Here is a 22,099-nt window from a genome sequence, read left to right as displayed (position 1 = left end):
AAGACAGGCCCTTATTTTATTGATTGTAACATCCCTGTGGTCTCGTAATTGCAATCTGGGTGCTTGGCAACTGGCTTACAATTATGTCACAGCATCCCACAATCATGTGATGTCATTTGCAAACTTCACTGAGGCTTCTGATAAGCAAAATCAATGAGGAAGGTAGCAAGAGGTCACAAATGACATTCATATGTTGTGCTTTATAGCTGCAGCAGTTAGCAACAGAGTTCCTGGTTCCAATTACAGGCAGTCCCCATGTTAAGACTGTGCCACTTACAAACAACTTATATTTATGAATGGGCTGTCTATTACTAAAAATGGTGGATAGCAGTCTCTTTCCTCAAGCTAAAGAACCACTGAAGCCACATTATGTGTTCATGAAGCTGTGCATTTTTAATATACAGCCTATTTTCAGTGGTTTAATAGGCAGTCTGTTCATAAGTAGGAGTTCTGACTTACATACAAATTTAACTTAAAGACAGACTTAGGAATGGATCGCATTTTTAACCCAGGGATGGCCTGTAGTTCCATCAGAATAATTTTATTCTGCCTTCTCATATTTAGTTTTTGTTATGGTTATTCAATCTTTGTGAGGATTTACAACTGAGTAATAATGCACTTGTTTTTAGTAAGAAATTAAAAATTAATCTGTTAACTGATAGGCTTAGTTTTTGTAGTAATATCAACATTCCAAAACACAAGTACAGTTCCTGGCTGCATAAGGCTATCTGTCCCTATTTAGTTTTAAATTTCCAAGTCCATTCACTTCAGAAGGTGGTCTCTGAAAAGATTGAAAGTTTTCAGAAATATTAATTCGGTAACAGTGCCCGTATTACCTGTCCAACTTACCTGAGTCCCAATATCCAGGCCCAGACCTTTTGAATCAACTACAATAACAGTCAGTATAGTTTGAATTAGCAGTGCAACAAAGTTGTTGAAGCCAAACATCAAGGCATAGCGTTCCATGCTGAGGTTGATAGCAATCTGGAATCTAAAATACAAACTTTGGTTAGAATGTTGAACAAGGTTTTGAGAGATGAAGTTTCAGTTAATTTGCCTGTATATGAGAATTTGGAAGAGTATAACTACATGATTTCTGCAAGATAATATTAGTAACTTATTGAAATACTGCAAAATACTGGGGCAAAATTTGGAGAATATAAGTGAATTTTACAAATGCAATGTAAAATTATACCCACACAGCACAATGCAATTATGAGTAATTGCTTAACCTACCTGGCTCATTAAGATGCAATAGCAGAGGTGTACTAAGATTGCTAAGGATACATTGCTGAGATTGAGAAACACTGCTTTAGACAATCCCTTATTATAAAGAGGAACTAAGCGTTTAAAAATAAAGGATGATAAAACTATTTTTGGCATAATAAAAAATAAAAATCTAGTAAATTCAGTCCTCTTAGGTGTCAATTTTAAGGGTCATTTAAGGGAAACTTCTCCATATCTAGTGCAATATGCTGGCTGGGGAATTCACATCTTAAAATTGCCAAGGTTGAAAAACACTATGCTAGGGGAATAAATTTTCCATTTCTTCCATAGCTTGTGCTCTTACATAAAATAAGCCACCAATAATATTCCATTCCCAACTCCAACTAGATGTACTATAAATAGTAGCAAATTAACACTGGTAATTGAAAGTTACTTACGTGGCTATGGTTATAAGGAACATATAACATGCTTTGAACACTAAATAGCTAGCATAACAGACCCAGATGTTCTTGATAAAATGCATAACAATAAGTGAAGTAGCATCTAGGGCTGAGAAGATTCCCAGTGCCAGTTCTCCAGTTAGATCCCAGTTCAGTTTCACATATGCCACAGCTAGTGAGGTTATTGAACCTAGGAGTAGAAGGACTCATCTGTCACATTTTGCAGGACTGTAGCATGTACTGAAAACTGTTTGAACAATTTCCTGTTTATTTAAACATGTAAAGATACCCTGATTGCTTCTTTAATAAGCAGACAACAGGAACATTCTTTTCTATTTGAAGAATCCCAAAGTAATAGTTCAATAAGGCTGAAGGGCTAATAAAAGTCTGATGGTCTAATCATTCACCCATTTAACTTCAATATAATGATTCTCTCATTAAAGTATTGTTTACTTCTTTGTCACTTTCTCACAAAACTTAAAATACCAATAATGCAACAACCAGTAATAAAATCAGTGTATTATTATATTAATATCATTTATACAGTCAGCAAAAAATCTGTCACTGGATGACTTGCTCCACAAACTAAACTTTAGTCTAAATCTCTCAGTTTGAAATTAGAGCCTGCTGGCTTATTTAATTTAAGCTAATTTAAGTTAGCAATTCCTAGAATTGCTGGGAGATTTATTATTGTTATTATTCTGCAGACAAACAATAAAAATGGGAGTAGAACTATGTGATAATTATTCAGGTATAGTATGATGGTTATATGATTACCTGTTTTTTAATTGCAATCCCAATTAAATATGCCCAAATTTTGCCAATCATTCCTTATAAGATACGAAGTCTCCAAACGTGACCCCTTCCCAGAAATACAATTTATTGAAATCCTTTTATGTAGTAATCAGAATAAGACACTATGATTCAGCCTACAATATGTAAACTAAACCAAAAAGAGGTACCATTTCTGCTTTTGTTGATGCAACTAAGAATTTCAGTATCCATTTCAGGATAAATGGATATTCAGCAATATCCATTTCAGACCACACCATTTCCTGTTTAATGTATAATTCTACCCACAGATTCTAAGAAATTCCTTATTATTTTTTTCCATCTTATATTTGATTGTAATATCTGCTTTAAAGTTGAATCAGTTTTTGAGGTTGTAGAATACAAATTCTTGATAGAAAATAATCATCTATTTTTATATATTTCATATTTCTTAACCATCCATCTCCTTCAGGATTTTTAAGAATTTTCATTCTAATTTGTGCTTAACTTTATTGTATTTCAATATGAGGTTATGTAGTTTTTGTTATGAACAATTTTGTAATCTGGTCAAAATTTGGGGTGCCTGGTATCACATTTTGATCATATGAGAAAATTGTTCATATAACAAAAATTAAATATTTAAAAAAAATTAATGATCACAGCGAAAAAAGGTAATAAAGTTGGAAGCAACTGACTTAACAACCACTCTGCTCAACAACAGAAGTTATGTTCCAATTATGGTCATAACTTAAGAACTACTTGTATTATAATATTCTACAATAAGCTCCACTGAAATAAACAACAATTTATATAAATAAAATATGTATACATATTTGAATACATGTGGGATTTTGCATGAATTTGTTGTTTAAATTGCTTGTACTTAACATTTATTGTTGGATAATATATAAGATAAATTTTAAGCTTACTTACTCAGAAATGTAGCTATGGCTTCAACAGCTCCATTATAAACTTCAGAACTATGAGAAGGTGCTTTATCATCCCATAGTACTTGCACATAATTCAAAATTTGGTTAAATCCTGCAGTAGCTAAAGTCCACCACATTGACCAATAAAGAAGTTTTTTGGTGGCATAACATTCCTTCAGATCCACACACAACTGCATTAGGATTGACAGAAAATGATTCTTGGTTTTAACTTTGGATGAGTCATGTTCAGGTAAATTCTGGGGCCTGACTGCTGATATTGTCATCTCTTTGTCCTGTTCATTGGTTTGTTGGTTGGAAATTTGTGCTGTAACTTTCTCTACTGATCCAATGAAGTGTTCTGGGGAAGACTTTCTATGGAAGAACATGCTTTTTTGTGGCATGGGCAGAAAAAATGAAGATATAAATGCCATAGACACAGAAGCTAAAGTTATGACATTGAGATAAAAATAAGGTACCTGGCCTAAAGAAACTAAAAGCTGTCCAAGCAGAGATCCCATGGTGGATGCCACCAGAGTGATACTTCTGCAGTAACCTGTCACTTTTTGATAATAATCAGCACTGACAACACTATATATGTAAGCATAATAGGCAACCTCTGTGGCTGTTGCAAGTCCATACATAAACTCTGCCAGCTGCATGGCTGATATGCCAGATGCAAATAAAAGTAATAGCCAAGTAACAATTAAGCTAATCCCCTGTACAATAATTATAGGTTTATAACGTGCATAGTCTGTAATCAGAAATACAGGGAAGAGCAGGGCCAGGTAGGAGTATGTCCAAACTGGAAAAATATGCTGCGTTACCTAGAAGACAAAGGAGAAATTCTATCAAACAGAACTATGAAGCATGCATACAATTGTAGCAATAGCACTTCCACAGGGCAGGTTTAGCTACCACCAGGGAAAGTCTTCTACAGTGGTGCTTAAAAGTTTGTGAAACACCTAATTTTTCTAGTTAGAGTCTAATTTCCCCTTCAAATGAATTGATAATCCTAGAGATTTTGCTACACACTAATACATAGTTTTGGATCATGTTCCTCAATAACTAAACAAACTAGTATAAGTTTTTGATTTGTTTAATTGAGTTCTTTTTATCTAAGATTTATTTAGGACTTATGTTTTAGGTAATATTTACTTGACAATATTGAAAATTCAAAAAGGTTCACAAAACTTTTAAGCATTACTGTAATCCCACAAGACAACATTGCCTGGAAATTAGAGTAAGCCAAATCAATCAGAAGTCAGATGATCAGGCAGAAACAACAGAAGAAATGTGGTCCTAGCAAGGCCTTCAGCCATGAAATCATGAAGTACATGAAAAATACCAATAACCAGTGCAGTTTGTGGAGAAGTGGTAAAATTGATGAAATGTAAAATATCTGTAGCTATTTGTGCTGCTGAATCATGGGCCACAAAATTATATTATGGATTTAACATGCATGCAATTCAACCAGTATCTAGGGGAGGAAAAAAAAAACAGAAAAGCCTCCACCAACTCCAGCTTATTTCTACCCAATAAATTCCCTCACAGATAAAGTATATTTCACTCTACCTCATCAATAGTCAGATTTTTTTCAGGTCCAGTGAGGTAAGGTGTGAGGAAAGGTTCAGATGGCCTCATCATGGTAAAGAAGCCATAAATACAAAGGACCAGAGTTGGAAAAATCCACCCACTCTGATGTACTTTCTGCCAACAGTCCATGGCTCTTTCAGCTAAAATATTAAAGTGCACACAAATAGAATAGATTTTGATTTTATTTATTTTTTTAAAAAGCCTTTTCCTAATGTGTACAATGAAATGTTTTTCTTAGAGGATGAAGAATGGAAATTATAGAGGAACTATAATAAAAGTCATGGAAACAAAGAAATAGCTCCATAGTAGAACCCATTTTAGCACTCATTTGACCTGCTTGTTAGACTATTATCAAGGTTCAGAAAGGGGAAAAATACATTTCAGTGGGATGTCCCACAGGGTAACATCACAACCAATGAATAATTACACATTTCTTTGATTAGTGTTTCCTTATTTCCCCAATCAAAATTGCTGCCCCCAATACAGGGCAAGATAGTAAGGATTGTTTACAAAATTATAGTATGCCAAAAGTTTAGGAAGCTTCTATTTGTTAATTCACACTTGAAAACATTTCTTCTGAGCTTATTGTTTACAAAATAAATGTTAATTTAAAAAAAGAAAATATGTTACAGTCAACCTTAAGTTCAGGTACAGGATGTTACTTAATCAGCTGGATCAATTTGAGCAAGTCACTCTCAATCCAACTCACTTCACAGGATGGTTGTGGGGAAAATAGAGAAGGAAGGTGCATTGGATATATGCACTGCCTTGAGTTACTTATTAAAATAATAAATGTGGTGTACAAATAAATAAATAGTTAACTTAGTCTAGATAACCCTATGACCCGTTGGGTCATATTTTGAGAAAAAGATCTAATATGACAAAAATGAACATTATTTTCATTTTATTTGTATCCTGCTTTATTATTTTTTTACAAATAACTCAAGGTAGCAAACATATCTAATACTCTTTCTTCCCCACAAAAACTTTAAATTTTTGGCTGACTATATTTTTCTTACCATAGTGCTGGATGGTTCCATGATCATCTAAGAAGAGTTTATATCAGAAATAGAAAAGTACTGTAGTGGAAAACAAACTTCAATAATAAGTCAACATTTACTTACCTAAACAGATAAACAGAATGACTAGAGGTGAGCAAAAAACATTTGAAGTGCCTTGATTCAAAATTGTTGTCCTCTGGTACACTATTTCACCTTAAAAGTTTCACATAGATTAAGCAGGAGAGTTTTAGTACTATATAGGTAATAAAAATAAATATTACTTAAATTCTTTGTTAAACATTTTAAAAGAGAGACTACACTTTTCTGGGGAGCAGAAATTCTAGATGAGGAAAAGGCACGTTGTCTTACCTGAACGCCTTTTCTCAGTACGGAGATGGAAAATCCACCAATGGGTTTTCACTGTCTGCCTGCTCTTGAGACCAAGTAGCCAAACATGACATGCCCCTCTTGCTAGGAGATCCAGTCTTGACGAGGGCGAAAGTGGCTGAAGGTGGATGAGGTGTTGGCTCTCAAACCCTTAAATTTGGCCTAACTGACCTAAAGGGTGGGTGTGGATTCTCCATCTCCGTACTGAGAAAAGGCGTTCAGGTAAGACAACGCCCCTTCTCCAGTACAGGAGATGGAGAATCCACCAATGGGACATACCAAAGCCTCACTGTCCCAATGGGTGGGAAACAGATAAGGCCGGAATAGTGTCCCCGGAGACCACCTGCTGAAGGACCCTCCTACCAAAGGAGGCGTCCGCCGCAGTGAAGCGGTCGATCCTGTAATGGCGGACAAAAGGGGAGGGCCAGGACCATGTCGCAGACCTGCAAATCTCCTCGATGGACACCTGAGTGGCCCATTCTGCAGAGGTCGCAGCACTGCGAGTGGAATGGGCAGTAAGATGACTTGGAGCCAGCAGGGAAGAGAACTGGTACGCCTCCGCGATACAGGTCCTGATCCATCTGCCAATAGTGCCAGCGGAAACCTTCTTTCCCGGACAGAAAGGAGATAAATAGGGCCTCAGATCTACGAAAAGGCTCTATGCACTTCATGTAATGCCACAGTGCCCTCCGGACGTCCAGTGTGTGCCACTGCCACTCCAAGTCATGGGAAGAATTGGGGCAAAAATTTTGCAAGATGACTTCCTGTGCTCTATGTAAGAGCGAGTTTACCTTGGGCACAAAGGCGGGGTCCAGACGAAGGACCACCTGATTGCTGTGAAAGATACAAAGTTCATTTCTGACCGAGAGAGCAGCCAGCTCAGAGATACGTCTGGCTAATGTGATGGCGATCAAGAACACAAACTTAAGAGACAGGTTCCGCAATGGAACAGTAGACATGGGCTCAAAGAGTGTTTTGTTAGAGTGCAAAGTACGCGAGGAAACTCCCAAGAGGGGTACCTGTGTACCACGGGAGGCCTGGTGTTGCACGCACCCTTGATGAAGACTTGTATTCTGGGATGATGAGCTAAGGGAACTCAGCACAAGTGAGTAATGTTGACAGGGCCACCACCTGTCTGCAAATAGTCACAGGGGCCAGGCCTCTGTCCAGACCATCCAGAAGATAATCTATGATCTGAGGAATGGTCAATTTGTAGATATCTAATTGTCGCGTTCTATACCAATGGCAAAAATTCTTCCAAGTAGAATCATAAATGCAATTGGTCGCCGGGCGACGAGAGGCCTGAATCATAGTGATTCCTCGTGATGAGAATAACTCTTGTGTCATCATGCTGCGCTCACTAAATGTTCAATTGCAACCACTGAGGGTCCGGGTGTTGGAGGACCCCTTGATGCAAGGACACCCGATGCGGAGGAATCTTTCTCAAGGGAGCGTGGTCTTGGCCTTAGATTTTGGCTTGCCTGCCGCCTCCTGTTCAGAGGAATCGTGGCAGCCATAACCGGATGGAGGGATAGTGCCCATGGGGTGAGGCATCGTGGAGTCCTCCATCCTGGTTGAGCAGTCTCAGGGAAGCTGAGGTGAAGCTCTGGCAGGCAAGCCGTTGGCGGAAGTGAGATTGGAACAAGTAACAAGACTGTTCCCCTGACCACCTGACCAGCAAAAAAATTCTCTCTGGGCTTTGGTCACGGCAATTGAGTCAGATGCCGAAGGCACGTTTGGGGCCACTCTCTGGCCTCCACCTGGAGGCCTCAGGTGGCCAGTCAAGGTGCACCAGAAAAAAGCCCCAATGAAGGGCGCAGAGGGCCTGAGATGAGGCCTGGCAGAGGCAATGTGAATTCAAAATGGAGGCTTCAAAACAGTATGGTGGCTTGAGAATTTGGGCCTAGTCAGTTAATTATTGGCTATAAATAATGATACAGTTGATAAGGCCCAATGGTAATCACTATGCAGGGCTAGAATGGTCTCTCAGCTGTGCTGAAATTAATGGCCTGAAGGCCAGATGGAAACGCCCTGTAATGTGTTGAGGCCTTCAACTAATAAATTGGCTGATGGCAATGCAAGGCCGACCGCGTGGCGCACCCAAAATGGCGGCCGCAGCAAATTCTGTTAAGGCTTCCTGAGATAGATTAGGGGACTGCTATGAAAGCCCCTGTCTCGAAAAGCAGGACTCCAACTAATTTTGCTCAGAAAACTGATTGTAAAAGCAAGGAAACCTCCGTTTGAATTTTGGGCTCGTCGGCCATCCAAAATGTCAGCCGCAACTTTCGGGCCATATGAAACGGCCTCCGGAGGCTTGGCAAGGTAACATTAATCTGTGGGGGTAAGCTGACTGCAGTGCAAAGCGCTGTGCAGGTAAAGCAGAGCTCCAGTTAAAACTTTTCAGAAACTGATTGCAAAGGTGAAGGAAAAACCTCCGTTTGAGTTCTGAGCTCCTCAGCCGTCCAAAATGGTGGCCAAGACTTTCAAGCCATTTAAAATGGCCTCCGGAAGTGTCAAGGATGAGGGAGAAGGCTCTGGGGCTGATTGTGGCTGCAGCGCTGAGCGTTGTGCAGAAAAGCCCACGGGGAATTGGAAAAACAAAAAAATTTTCTCCCCCCCCAGAGTCCTTGGGAAAAGAGTGGAGAAGTACTTCCCCCCCACACACACACAGAGGCCTCAAATCAGCCAATTAGACGGTGCGCTGATTCCAGCATCTTGGGGAAAAAATATTTTTGGGGAAATTAACTTTTTTTGAAAGAGAATCACTAATTAGGGAATATAAAATTTAAAAGCAAGGAGAATCCAACAATGGTATCTGACCTGCTAAATGAATTGAAAATCTCTAAACCTGAGAGCCAACCTTGATACGTCTTCAAGATCTTGAGACCAAGTCAAGACTGGGTCTCCTAGCAAGAGGGGGCGTGTTAAGTTTGGCTACTTGGTCTCAAGAACAGGCAGACAGTGAAAACCCATTGATGGATTCTCCATCTCCTGTACTGGAGAATATTTGATGTACATAGCTGAATGGGATTATATTCCACTATTTAAGCACAAGAGAAAGAAAAGATACAGAGAAGCATTAGAGTTAACGTATAGCATGGAGGTTAAAATATTGGACTGCCTCCAGGGAAATCTAGTTTAAAAACCAGCATCAGCAAAAGAAGTTAACGAGGAGTCAGTCATTCTCTCAGCCCAAGTATCCTCACAACTGTCATTGCAAAGAAATAGGAGTGCTGTGTACAGTGGTTTAGCTTCAAATCATAAGCAAGATATATGTAAAATATTTTTTTAAAAAAATATTTACCATGCTATGTGTTCCATTTCCTTAGGTTGTTGCAAAATGGTAACCATGTTCTCTGCTTTCCTCAAATGAAAAGGCCTTTGAGTTTTCTCTTTAAATAATTACTCTTGCTTCTCATCAATAAATTTCTTAGGTTTTCAAGTTTCAATATCCAGCTTGAGACAAGACTTTCTGTAGTAGTCTTCCTGATATTTCCAATTGTTGATTATTTGTCTTTTTTGATTTAATGAATTTAAAGCTTGCTTTACGTTGCTGCACTTCCCTTCAAGTTCGTCCTTGCCTCACGGTGGTTATTCCAGTTTTTCACGTTTTAAAGCTGCCACCTCCTTGAAAATGTGGTTCTGTTTATGTATCCTCCCCTTAAATAAAACAGAAACACTTCCAATGGTTTTCTAATTTAAGTTCACAACTTAAATAGATTAAGTTATTTAAGCTAATTAGTTAAGGACTTCCATCCTTTTAAGGAGACAATGCTGTCAGAGTACTATCTTAAATCCACCATTATGGAGCAACCCATAGAAAAGGCAACTGTGAATTTGAATAGATTCAGAGTAAAAATGGATTTGCTATTTGTCTTGTCAGAAAGTATCAGATGCATGAGGCATGACATTTTATTGTAGGAGAAGGCAACTGAATTATTTAATTTTCCAAATAACATTAATGTCATCATTTTGGTTATATGTTTTATTTCATTCTGCTGTACAATGCAGAAATTTGAAGCATAATTTGAAGAGAAAGACTTGACTTTTTTTGTCTTTTCCAGCTGGCAATTATTTTTATACTCTCCATTCCAAAAAATCCTGCAAAGAAACTATGTAAATGGTATTGGAACTCTATCTGTGTCATTGGTCAGTAGGATATGAAATGAGGTCAGATTTAGTGTGGCAGGAGAAGTCAACAAATGGAAGATCAAAATAAAAAAAATGAGCTAATCTCACTGGGAGGCAGTGGAGAAAAAAAATATAGAATAAATTCCCTGCCAGTGCATCCATATGAGAGAGGCAGTTGTCCTACTCTTAGTTCTGTGACCCAGAATGGAGCTACTATAAAGGGTTTCCAAAAGCCATGCTATGGCAGAGAGAGAGAGAACATATCATTTTAGGACATATTTCAAAAACTCCATCTTATTCCCTACCCCATCTACAAGGTCAAATCCATACAAAGAAGAGACAAACTTTAAGATTTTTAGCACATTGCTCTCATGGGCTTATTTTTTTCATGAAATTGCATATAAACAACTTATACCTGTCATTACATTATACCTACATTGCATTATACCTGCCAAAGGGAAAGCAAAAATAGCCCTTATACTCCGTTTGATGTAATGGGTAGCAAACAAGTCAAACAAACAAACAAATAAATACATAAATAAATAAATGTAATTTAAATTTATTTAATTTACATTTTCAGTTCTTTCCAAAGAAATACATATTTTTAAATTAGAATATAGTATACAAACCAAGTATTCATATTATTTTAACTTTTCAAATTATTTTAAGTCTAAAGACTTTAAATGCTTTAATTATGTAATATGTAATTAAAATGCAAATTATAATATCCCAGATTAACCATAGTTTTTCTGATATACGAAGTAAGGGAAGAGAATGATGATAGAGAAAAATTAGTGGCAAGTTGTACCTGCAGAAAACCTTGCTTCCTAACTTTACTTCTCTCCCAATGTCTCTCTGTTTCACCCACCTTCATGTTGCTGATGACAATTTGTTTTACATCATTTTGAAATGATTCATTCAGGTCACCAAGCACATGTGCAGTCCATGAAGCTCCAGGTGGATTTTTAAAAGGCCTTTATAAAAGACAAGAAAATTAGATTAGTAAGCATCAAGAAAGACTTGTAGTTGGCACATTAACTTTTACTTAGTAAAATCTACGTAGAGGAAATGGAGGAGGGAGTGACAAATGCCTTGATCTCTGATCAAAGAACAGTTAATTGTTTTCATTACAAAGGACAAAGATATGTTTATTATCATGCTCAGAGATATCCACAGTTGCTATATTTTAGGCTTCAAAGTCCAGTGATAAAGCAGCTGAATGTAATATTAACTAAAAGTTAGTGGAAATGCTACAGAAACTCTTTTTATGGCTAAGCTATTTTCTGGAAATTATTTACTTGATTTGTTCAAACAACCAACAAATCGTGCGAAATCATACTCCACTACTGGTATGAGAAAAATGTTTTCTGGTAACTATTTAGCTAATCAAAATAGAAGCAATCATGAAACTTTTCAGGAATTTCTGGAGCTTTGCTGACCACCTATTAATTTACTGTCAGCGTCTAGAGAACTTTAGTTGCTATGGCGCTGTCTCATTGAGGGATGGTGAAAAGGAGATGCTATGGCATTGAAGAATAGAATGCAAAGCTATGAAAGGATTTTGGGGGGCCAAACAAAAGGAAACATTAAAAGCAAGGTTTAAAGTTAATTGAAATAGAAAGAAGATAGTCTGTTGGCTTTTGCTATTGTAAGAAAATGGCACACCATTTGAGCTGATGAAATTGCCTTGGAATTAATACTGTAGGCCAAGGAATGACCTAGCAATCCAAAGCCAATAGGCTGTAAGCAGCATTTACTACAAAAGTATGTTGTATGTCACAAACACTGTGGGAAGTATTGGGGAGAGGACTAAACTTTGCAATTTTCTACAAGTAAACAACTACACCCATCAAAAGCCTGTTGGAGGAGCGGAAATTCTGTAAAACCCTTTCTCCAATTCCCAACCTTTCATCCAATTCAAAAGGACATCAGAGTCAGTGGTTCTGAGGGCTGCTGAAAAGTCTAATAGGACCAGAAGGCACACACTTGGTAACAAAGGAAACCAACCAGTGTAACCTGTGCTGTGTCCATCTCCTGCCCAGACCTGAAACCTGACTCAAAGAGGTTCAATAACCTGTGTCCTCTAAGGCACTCCATAACTGCTTCACTAGCACCCTTTCAACACTTCCCAGATAGGGAAGATTGGAGCCTGAGCAATAACTGCCAATGAATGAAGGTAAATATATGTGAATATATTTATATGTAAATATATGTAAATATATGAAGGTAAATATATGTATCCCATGGAACTTCTCTCTCAGCACATTCTGTTGAGAGAAAAGTTCTCCGAGGATGGGCTCTAACATAGTCCAAAATCTTGGAAGACTAAATCTTGAGTGATCCAGACTGGATCATGCAATTATTACAAAGTATTGCTCAATGCAAGGAAGTGTCTTAAAGATAAAAATACAACACAATTTATTTTAAATTTCAAGCAATGTTCCTTCTCAGTGTGAAATGTTAACCACTGTCTGGATTCTGACAGTCCTGCCTCTTCATGCACTATTCAGGAGCCAGAAAAGGCAGGAATATAATCTAGTAATTTTATTTCTATTTTTTTATTTTATAATTTTTGGAGATTACAAAAAACAGATATATGGCTTTTGGGAGGGAAGATGTACTCATGGGGCTCCTGATTGTGTATGTATGTTCTAAGGAAATGGCTGGTTCTTCTGGGTCTAATGTCTGCAAAAAGGGCACCTAGCTGTTACAATGTTCTTAAACACACATCCCAATAAAACAAGCAATCCATTTATGACATCTTTAATTTTGATTTTATCACTTCTAAGAAGTACATCTGGATCATTAATATAATGCCCATATAAGAAATGGAAAAAATGTTTTTGAGTCAAACAGGATATTTTGCATTTGAAAAGCATTTTTAGACTGTGTAGACCCTGCCTTGGAAAAAGCCCTCAGATTTATTTCTGAATAAACTGTAAAGGATATGAGAAGGTGATTTTCAGGCCAATGTCCTTTTTAGTAAATAGTTTTGAATATATTTTTTTGCAGAACTAAACTTTTGAATTTATAGTTCTGCCAGTTTGACTCAAGAAAGAGTTAATTTTATGCAGAACTCAGAATGTCAGTAATAACAAAAGGACAGAGAGAAGAAAGTTAAGCTTATTCTCCCTTCTCACCCATGTAAAACAAAAGAACAAGTGGTTTCTGGAAATAGAACAAAAACTGCCCATGTCTACTGGGCAAGTTGACAAGAATGGAAAGCCCAAAGTGATACACACTTTGGTTTGATTATTTTCAGCAGGGATAAAGTTAAGGACTAGTCCAGGTTAATTGAAGTATTTCTTGCAATCATTTTAAACAAAGCATTTTTGTTTTGTTTTGAATTTCTGTTTTCCTTTGCATTCTCCCTGAAACCAGGCTTTAAGCTATCAAGATCAGTAGAAGCAATACACAGGCTACTTTAGTCCATAGTCTTTCCATTTTCTTCTGTTGCTGATAAGATTGTTTTCCAATTCAGGATTGAAAAAGAAGTCGTCTTAGCATTGAAAACTGTGGACACTGAGACAGGAATTGAGAAAGAAGTGTTGCACTTTTCTTCCAGGTTGGTGCATACTTTTCAGGGTTAGTAAGAGTCCCTGAACTGGAATAGTATACAAAGATGAAGGAGGAAAATCAGACAGAAAAGGATAAGCAAGAGTAGGGGAAGAACAAAATAATCCAATAAGATTTCTGGTGGAAACACCTGGAAGACAGGAAGTTGATGGGAGCCACCCAGAATTTGATTGGAAGGAAGGAAGGAAGGAAGGAAGGAAGGAAGGAAGGAAGGAAGGAAGGAAGGAAGGAAGGAAGGAAGGAAGGATCTTTACTTTTTTTCCTGATTTTAGTTACTATTTCCTCACGCTTTCTTCGGAACTGGAAATAGATGGAAGACATCTCAGTGGAAGAGTGGGAAGTGGGGACAGAGCCATACTGGCAATGACAAAGCAAAAAAAAAAAAAAGGATCTCCCCTTGGGATGTGTCTCAGTCAGGTTTTGGACAAGTGCTAAGCTCTACTCAGAGACGTTCCTAAGATCCTGGTGGCAATATTTTTCTTTCTCAAGAAAATCCATTCAGGAAAAGACAGCACCACTACATAGTGATTTTTTTTTTTGCACGACGTTGCTTATTTTTATTTATTTATAAAATAGCATTTTTAAAAAGTCTCAAAACTATATTTATAGTTTACATATCTGTGAGATTCCAATGTTATATCTGTCATGTAACATCCGTCTTAGTTCCTGAATTTTAAAGGATATTGTCTTTCATTTCTAAAGTTTCACATTTCCCAACTATATGTGCAATGTTTGATTCATAGTGCTGTATCAACTTACCTGGATCTGTTCCTCAGCAGCCTCATGAATAAGTAAAAGAAACTTCAAAACTTACAACAACTTTCCAAACCCTTTTCCCTTACATTTTCTGAAGGTTTATGGATATTCTAGCATGCCATAATATTTCTCATATTGTTTTGCAAAATTGTTCAGCTGAAAGTAAAATAAAATTGGCAACTGCTAAACACATTTATTCTAAATTACCACAGTAATGTTTATACTACTTTCTGTATTAAAGTTAAATCTTGTTTTAACTAGAGATGTTTCATTTTTCTGTCAGCATCCTGATGTTTGGATGATGGTAATGATGGATGGACAGACAACAGAGAATTGATTTAAGCAACACAATCACATTGATTTTTTTTCATCATTTTAAAATATCCAATTATTTATTTGCATTATATACAGTACTTGATTTATTTATGTAACAGTAAGTGCTTACTAAATGAATTCCACAGGAGTTGAAGGAATTGGATTCCATGTTCTGAGTGCAAAAAGGAACAACAGTTATAAGGCAGAATAACAGCATCTTTTTCTTGGCTTGAAGCCAAGAAAAATGAAGCATGCAATTAAACAAGGTAATTTCTTTATTGCCTGGAAGCCCTGCCTTCACTGCTTAAGGTGTTTTTGAAGGAAAGGAAGCTGCATAAAGGAAGTAAAGTCGCAAGAATGGAAGCAGCTGAAAATTTATTCTCTTACTGCAGGAACAAGTGAGCAAAATATGAAGCCTCTTGTGTGAAAGACGGACAGTGAGCTCTCTTTCCATCAATATTTTTCTTTAAAATTAATTTGTGTCACATCAATTTCTTTTAAATATAAGTTCTGGGATGTGGGTATATTAATTTTGCAGTGGAAAAAAACAGGAAGAGAAAATCCCACTTTATGCATTAGTCTTTTCTATAATAATATATTTTAGAGTTGGGAAGGAGAACTAGTACCAATGAACAAGAACAAAACACTGAGTGTATTATTGTGTACCGGTACTTGTAATTATTTTATTTATTTTACTAGATGTAAGTAGAAGTGTAAGAAAATGCAATGGTAAATGTGCACTAAGAAGAGCTACAGTATTCAATATTCTAGAATGTTATTGTTTAGGTTACTTCCTTTAGATGGATAAATAACAGTAAGGAATATCAACACATGTGTTTTGTTACTCTCCTTGTTTTAAAATCAGAAAAGGTATAGAATAGCTGCAATGTTTGGGTAAAAAAACAATCCCCTGAAGAAGTGAATGGAGAAGGCAATGCAATTCTACATTTAAAGACTCTTCTGAACCCAGCTTTTAAATTCAACTAATTGTTATAAGATTATAAACATTGTGTAAGATCATTTCCAACCTATAGTTGATCCAGATGTCCCTCTAATTATAGTGGTCATTTCCCATCATTCATAAGAAGCATTAGTTTGGCTACACTGGTTGTAAAGAATAGGAGTTATAATTCACTGCTCCTGGAGTGAAGTTGCATTTGTATATAAGGGATATGCTTCAAGATAGGCAATGAAGTGACAACAACCATTTTTCTTGCAATCTGATTTTTAATTCTTCAATTATTTATTTGCAATATTAGTAACAGCCTCATTGCAAGTCCTCAAAGTGACTGACAATCGGAGAATTAAATCATCTTCTTTAAACCTGTTTAAAAGAGAATGGTAACTTAAGAAGATTCTGAGTAATTATGAAATTATGAAAGCATTATGCTTGTTTTAGATCGGGTTTTCTCCAAATGGTATCTTCCAGATGTCTTAGCACTACTGCTCATTTGCTGAAAAGTTACAACTCATCTGTGGGTTGCCAGGTGGGGGTGTATGCTTTTCATTATCAAACTCTGGGATGGTGGAGGGGAAAAGGGGTAAAAGCTCAATGGGAGCATTTAGTGGAGTCATTCTAATTCTACTTCATGAAGCTTCCCAGATCAGCATTCAATAAAATGCTCCTATTGGTATTCTAAACTAACAGCATTGGCACTGGCCAAATCCATAGTACAGTATCCTTAATACTGTACTATGAAGAAATCCAGAGCGAGCTGAAGCATATTCTGTATCAACTAACATATTTCAAGGCTAGAATTAATCTTTTCAGCTTGACTTACAGAAAGACACAGAACGGTTTGAGAAAATTGGTTCTGTTCCAGATTATATCAACAACCAGAATCACACAGCAGTTTGTTCACAGTTTTCACTCTATTTTCTTTTCCACTGTTCTTTATGTGATGTGTTCTTGCAAATGGAAGTCAAGGCAGAGACTTTTCCTGTCAATCCTTTCTTCCTTTATTTGCTTAGCTATTTTCCTCCCCCACCCCCTCTTCTGCAGCTGTGATAGAAACTGGCAAAGTGTTAATTACAAAAAAATTGGCAAAATGCATAGTTTATTGGAATGAGCCATCTCTTTCTCCCTCCTCCTTTTCCAGAAAAAGAACACTCCTCAACCCCCCCCCTTTTTGTGTGGAAGGGGGACATGGAGTGTTTAAGGCCAAATTGTATCTAATCTATTTCACATCTATTGAAATCATTTATGTGGCTGCCAAATAATTTTTCAAAAAGATATTCCTATTATGATGCCCATAATTTTTGAAATGCACTTATATCCTAAATGCCTTCATAGTTTTGTGAATGAGCCTAAATTTATTTATTTATTTATTTATTTTTGAGACGTATATACCGCTTTAAGTGCAAGCACTCTCTAAGCGGTGTACACCAGTAAGCAATGTATATATATATTTACATTGCCCCCAACAATCTGGGTCCTCATTTTACCTACCTCAGAAGGATGGAAGGCTGAGTCAACCTTGAGCCGGTGAGATTTGAACCGCTGACCTGCTGAACATAGTCAGCTAAAGTGGCCTGCAGTACTGCACTCTAACTGCTGCGCCACCTCGGCTCAACATCAGAAAGCTTTTCCATTAGAAAAAAGAATAATAAACGTCACAGAAATACAATTTTAAAAAATAGTTTTTTTGCCTTCCTTGAACTCCAAAAAACATTCCCTAGAGCAGTACTAGGACATGAGTAATTTCACTGAATATATTTTGAAAATGGATGATGTTTGGAACAAATCATGTTCATGTTTGATAAATGTTCTAAGTGCTTCTCTGTATAAAATTAGATGTGACATTAATTGCATGAATTCAATTAAATGTCCTTGATTTAAGAGGAAATATAAATAACCTTCAGGAAGCCTTATCAGTTTATATTTGTATGTGAGGAGGGAGAAAATATGGACATTTTAACAAGCTGCTACTTTCATTAAAAATAAAGTTCCATTAGTGCCATTAGGAATGTCTCTTAAAGTACAAGTAGCAGCTTCAGAGAACCAATATCTGTTGAGGCTCTTGGAAAGAAGATTAAATATTTCCTCTTTATCTATTCTGTCTTTGTTTGATCAGGGAGGCCCAAAAATGACTGGACAGGTCAATGACATGCTTGGAGAAAAGTATGTTCTCTCTTTGATTACGTAAGGTAGGTTTTTCACAGGTATACTGACAACTTGGTTTTGAAGAATTTAAAAAAAAGCAAATGTGTTTATATTTTGGAGATACTATAAAAAGGCATTCAGTTCTGGACCACATAAATAGATCAATAAAAATCAGATATCAATTTTGGGGGGAATTAAAAGAAACATTTGGCAATTGGTGAATAAAACTGATAGTTAATAGAGAAGAGTTAGGAAAAGTTTAAATTAAATAAGGATCTAGCACCTTTACTCTTTATACTGTCAATGGTCCTACTGACAACAATTTTGAAGAAGACAAACTGTGGTTATGAGCTGGATAAAAAAGAACTCAAAAATTCCCATTTACTCTATAGAGATGGTTTAAAAGACTGAAAAAATAACAAAATAGTGGGTCATGCAGACTGAGGTTGACTTCTTATGGAAAAGAAATCCAAAGTTATATCATTTGTGTTTGGAGTCCTTAGACTTAGAGCAATACCTACAGGGCTCCCTGAATTTTTAAAAATTTTGAATGTATTGGATCTGAATACTCTGATTTTATAAAACATTATCTTGCTTGGAACTGCTTATATCCTTAGGCACTAATTTCATAATTCTTAGGTCCTTGGTTATGACTTGAATTATTAAGTTTTCACCAGACTAATAGTAATAAAAATAATACTTTTTGCCTCAATTGACATGTTTTGCTTTAATCATGAAGCATCATTAGATAATACTATGAAAGTTCCTTATCCTTAATGTTCAATCACTGTATTCTAGCCCCTATGCTTTTAAACTTCTATACACATTTTGTCAAACCCTGAATTCCACATATAAGAAGTACTTATAAGAATATCCTTAAAAATCCTTTTTCCCCACTGTAAGATAATGGTCTTGACATCATCTACTCTTAAGATAAAATTATTTATATTCTCTACAAGTGATATGTCCACTACTACACTTTAAAATGTATGGTGCCATTATAAAACAGATTAAGTTATTTAAACATCTTGAGGCTTCCTTTTTAGTGTCAAAATCAATGATCAACAAACTTATAAGTACATCAAGAAAACAGAGTTTAATTATGTTTGTATAATCTGATTCCATGTTTTCACTGTATAGACGTAAAATTGTCTACTAGCATATATTAGGATATTTCATATCAGAAAGATGCAACTTGACATAAAACATATCTGTTCTACTTAGATAGTGGTGGCAAAATATAAATTTTATGAAGATCCCTGTAAAAATACTGTATAAGAAATCTGCTTTTGGAATCAACATCCTGGAATTGTCAGGCAAAGGTGGCATTCATGAAAGACCAAAGCCCTGCAAACACCCTTTTTTTTCATTTTGTGTGATGAAACACAGACAATTGCATCTTTGCAGCAGTAAAGATATACAATGCAAAATTTATGAGTCATCTAACCTATCAAGCTCAAGTCTATAAATACTGTTCTGACAATTTTTTTGTAACCATTGAATTTTAAGTTTCTAAGGGTTTTAGTTGATGTATCCCTATGTGTACCCAAACCTTTATCAAAGCAAAGCCCTATACATGATACAACCATTTAAATGATTGGCTTAATGTGCTTTTAGAGATCTTTTGCTTCCCTGACCTTCTGAGACAGCTTCTTGTCCTCTTATCCACGTGGTGTAAGGCAGTGGTTCTCTAAGTATACTGTAGTGATCCCCGCCCAAGATCCTTTCAAGGCTCTGCAAATTCAAATAAATTATTACACGAGACACTAAAAATTCTACTTTAATTTATAATACAATAAATAGATACAATCTACATGAATCAAAGCTCTTTGGAGATCCTCCATCATTTTTAAGAATGCAAAGGGGTCTTGGAACCAAAATCTTTGAAAGCATTGGTTAAGGAATAATTGTGGACCCAACATTTGACTCTAATCAGAGGTGAAATAACTAATTGTTTATGTTGATTTCCCAAAATACTTTATTTTGTTCCAGCTTTAATGTACATAGCCTTACTTCATCATTAAACCCCTTCTAGCAGACATCTATCTTTGCCCATTACATAAAAGAGTTTTCATATTAGCCAGATATAATATGCTACTATCTGCAATTCCCAAAGTGGCAAAAATCTGACTTCATTTTAATTAGGTACTGGATTTAAATTAAAACCATTTCCTTCTTTATTTTAATGACTCAAATCTGTTGCTTTTAAATGTATGATTATATATTAGGAAAGGATGGAAATTTTATGCCAACCCTCAAGACATTTGGCAAAAAGTACCTCCAAAGTGCTGAACTAGAAATTAGGAACTAAGGATGGATAATGCTGAAACTATATATGATAATAAGGCAGGTGATCCAAAAGATTATTTGACTACACTTTGTAAATGTACAGTTTCATTTCCTCAGGGAGAACAGGTGCCATTTACAGGTCTTGAGGGAAAACGTTGGATTTCCATTACCTTATTCATAATACAAGAACTGCATGCTAGAGAAGGAAATGCAAGCCTGCTTTTTATTTTCTCGTTGTTTTTACAACAGAAAGGTCTAGAACAGTGGTTCTCAATGTTTGTGTGACGGCGACCCCCGTCACACAAACGTGCCGTGCATGCGCGGCGCCACCCCCTGAGGGGGAAAAATGGCGGATCGCCTTGTTTGGCGACCCCCGAGAAATGGTCGTGACCCATAGGTTGAGAACCACTGGTCTAGAACAAGGGTCTCCAAACTTGGCAACTTTAAGACTTATGGACTTCTGGAAGTTGAAGTCCACAAGTCTTAAAAGTTGCCAAGGTTGAGGACCCTTGGTCTAGAAGGTGTCACAATTATGTCATATGTGAAACTAAAGGGGATGCTGCAACAGTCGTAAGTGTGAAAAATGGTCAGAAGTCACTTTTTTCAATTCACTTTTTTTGCTATGGTAACTTTGGTCCCTAAACAAATAATTGTAAGTTGAGGACTACCTGTACTTCTTAACCTTCTGCTCTGTCAGTGCTCAGATGAGCATGGTGACAAGACTGCCTTTTTTCAGCTGTGCATGACTGAACAACTTCACCCCTTCCTTAATGACCCAATTTCTGTGATTAATGCATATGGATGTCTTTGTAAGAAACCCAGAAACTGCAGTGGGTTCAGAGCTTGGAAGCTAGGATTGTTCCTCATTGAGCGTGTGTGACTGAATAACACTGTCTACCTGTTATCTTCTGAACTATATTCATTTTTTAAAAAAAATTCTTTATGAATCAGATCCTAGAACTATCTCATTCAATCATCAGTTGTGAATTACTGCTCATCTTCTACAAATAAGCACTGCCTAAAAAGAAAGCCAAGGTAGAAACAACTATGGCCAGGCCTACTCAGTTTGGCACCACTCTATTCAATTCCCTTCCCCGGGAATATGCACTTTAAGAGAAACTTGAAAATTTACTTATATAAGCAAGGATTCTGTTCCAAATTCTTCACTTTACTGATTTTTCATGATGCCCAATCTAGCTTCAATTTACTTTTATTTGCATTACTTATAAATTTATCTTTTTATTAATATGATTTTACTGTAATGTCTTCTTGCCTAACTATTCTCATTGCTGTATTGTAAACCTCTGTGGGATGACTTGCCAGGAATATGAAAGTAAAATTTGACAATAATTAACTAAATAGTTAAATAAACAAGCAAGCACTGACACTAAAAATTCATGGAAAAATCAAACTCTAAATCTCTTAACTTTGAAATGCTTTTAAAAGGCATAACCACTAAAATATTTTAATAGATTTAATAATGAATCAGGGCTTTTCTCATAAATGTGTTGGCAGCTGCTCTTAAAATTATAGCATGTTGCTATTGAATGGCATGTTGCTATTGAAATTGTTTATTCTTAT

General features: G+C 36.4%; 1 protein-coding gene across 9 annotated transcripts in view; it reads right to left on the bottom strand.

Annotated features, from left to right (window-relative positions):
* SLC19A3 (solute carrier family 19 member 3) overlaps positions 1-22,099 on the bottom strand; it is a 61,883-nt gene that overhangs the window by 34,243 nt on the left and 5,541 nt on the right. For 2 of the 9 annotated variants that reach the window (XM_039350938.1, XM_039350930.1), the window contains exons 2-9: positions 19,867-19,963; positions 11,348-11,453; positions 9,653-10,008; positions 6,085-6,174; positions 4,940-5,100; positions 3,372-4,191; positions 1,665-1,857; positions 850-991 (exon numbers count right to left, since the gene is read on the bottom strand). In XM_039350938.1, the coding sequence (XP_039206872.1) occupies positions 850-991; positions 1,665-1,857; positions 3,372-4,191; positions 4,940-5,089 (1,305 nt within the window). In that variant the 5' untranslated portion in view covers positions 5,090-5,100; positions 6,085-6,174; positions 9,653-10,008; positions 11,348-11,453; positions 19,867-19,963. Of the gene's footprint in view, positions 1-849; positions 992-1,664; positions 1,858-3,371; positions 4,192-4,939; positions 5,101-6,084; positions 6,175-9,652; positions 10,009-11,287; positions 11,579-14,814; positions 14,842-19,866; positions 19,964-22,099 lie in introns of those variants that run through there. The other 7 variants (XM_039350931.1, XM_039350936.1, XM_039350937.1 and 4 more) reach the window with 7 other exon arrangements.

The sequence above is a fragment of the Crotalus tigris genome, unplaced genomic scaffold (genome assembly GCF_016545835.1).
Source record: "Crotalus tigris isolate CLP2741 ecotype Arizona unplaced genomic scaffold, ASM1654583v1 scf7180000018364.571795, whole genome shotgun sequence".
In the NCBI taxonomy this organism is placed as follows: domain Eukaryota; kingdom Metazoa; phylum Chordata; class Lepidosauria; order Squamata; family Viperidae; genus Crotalus; species Crotalus tigris.
The sequence above is the reverse complement of the archived record's forward strand: the minus strand, read 5'-3'. Positions and strand labels throughout refer to the sequence as shown.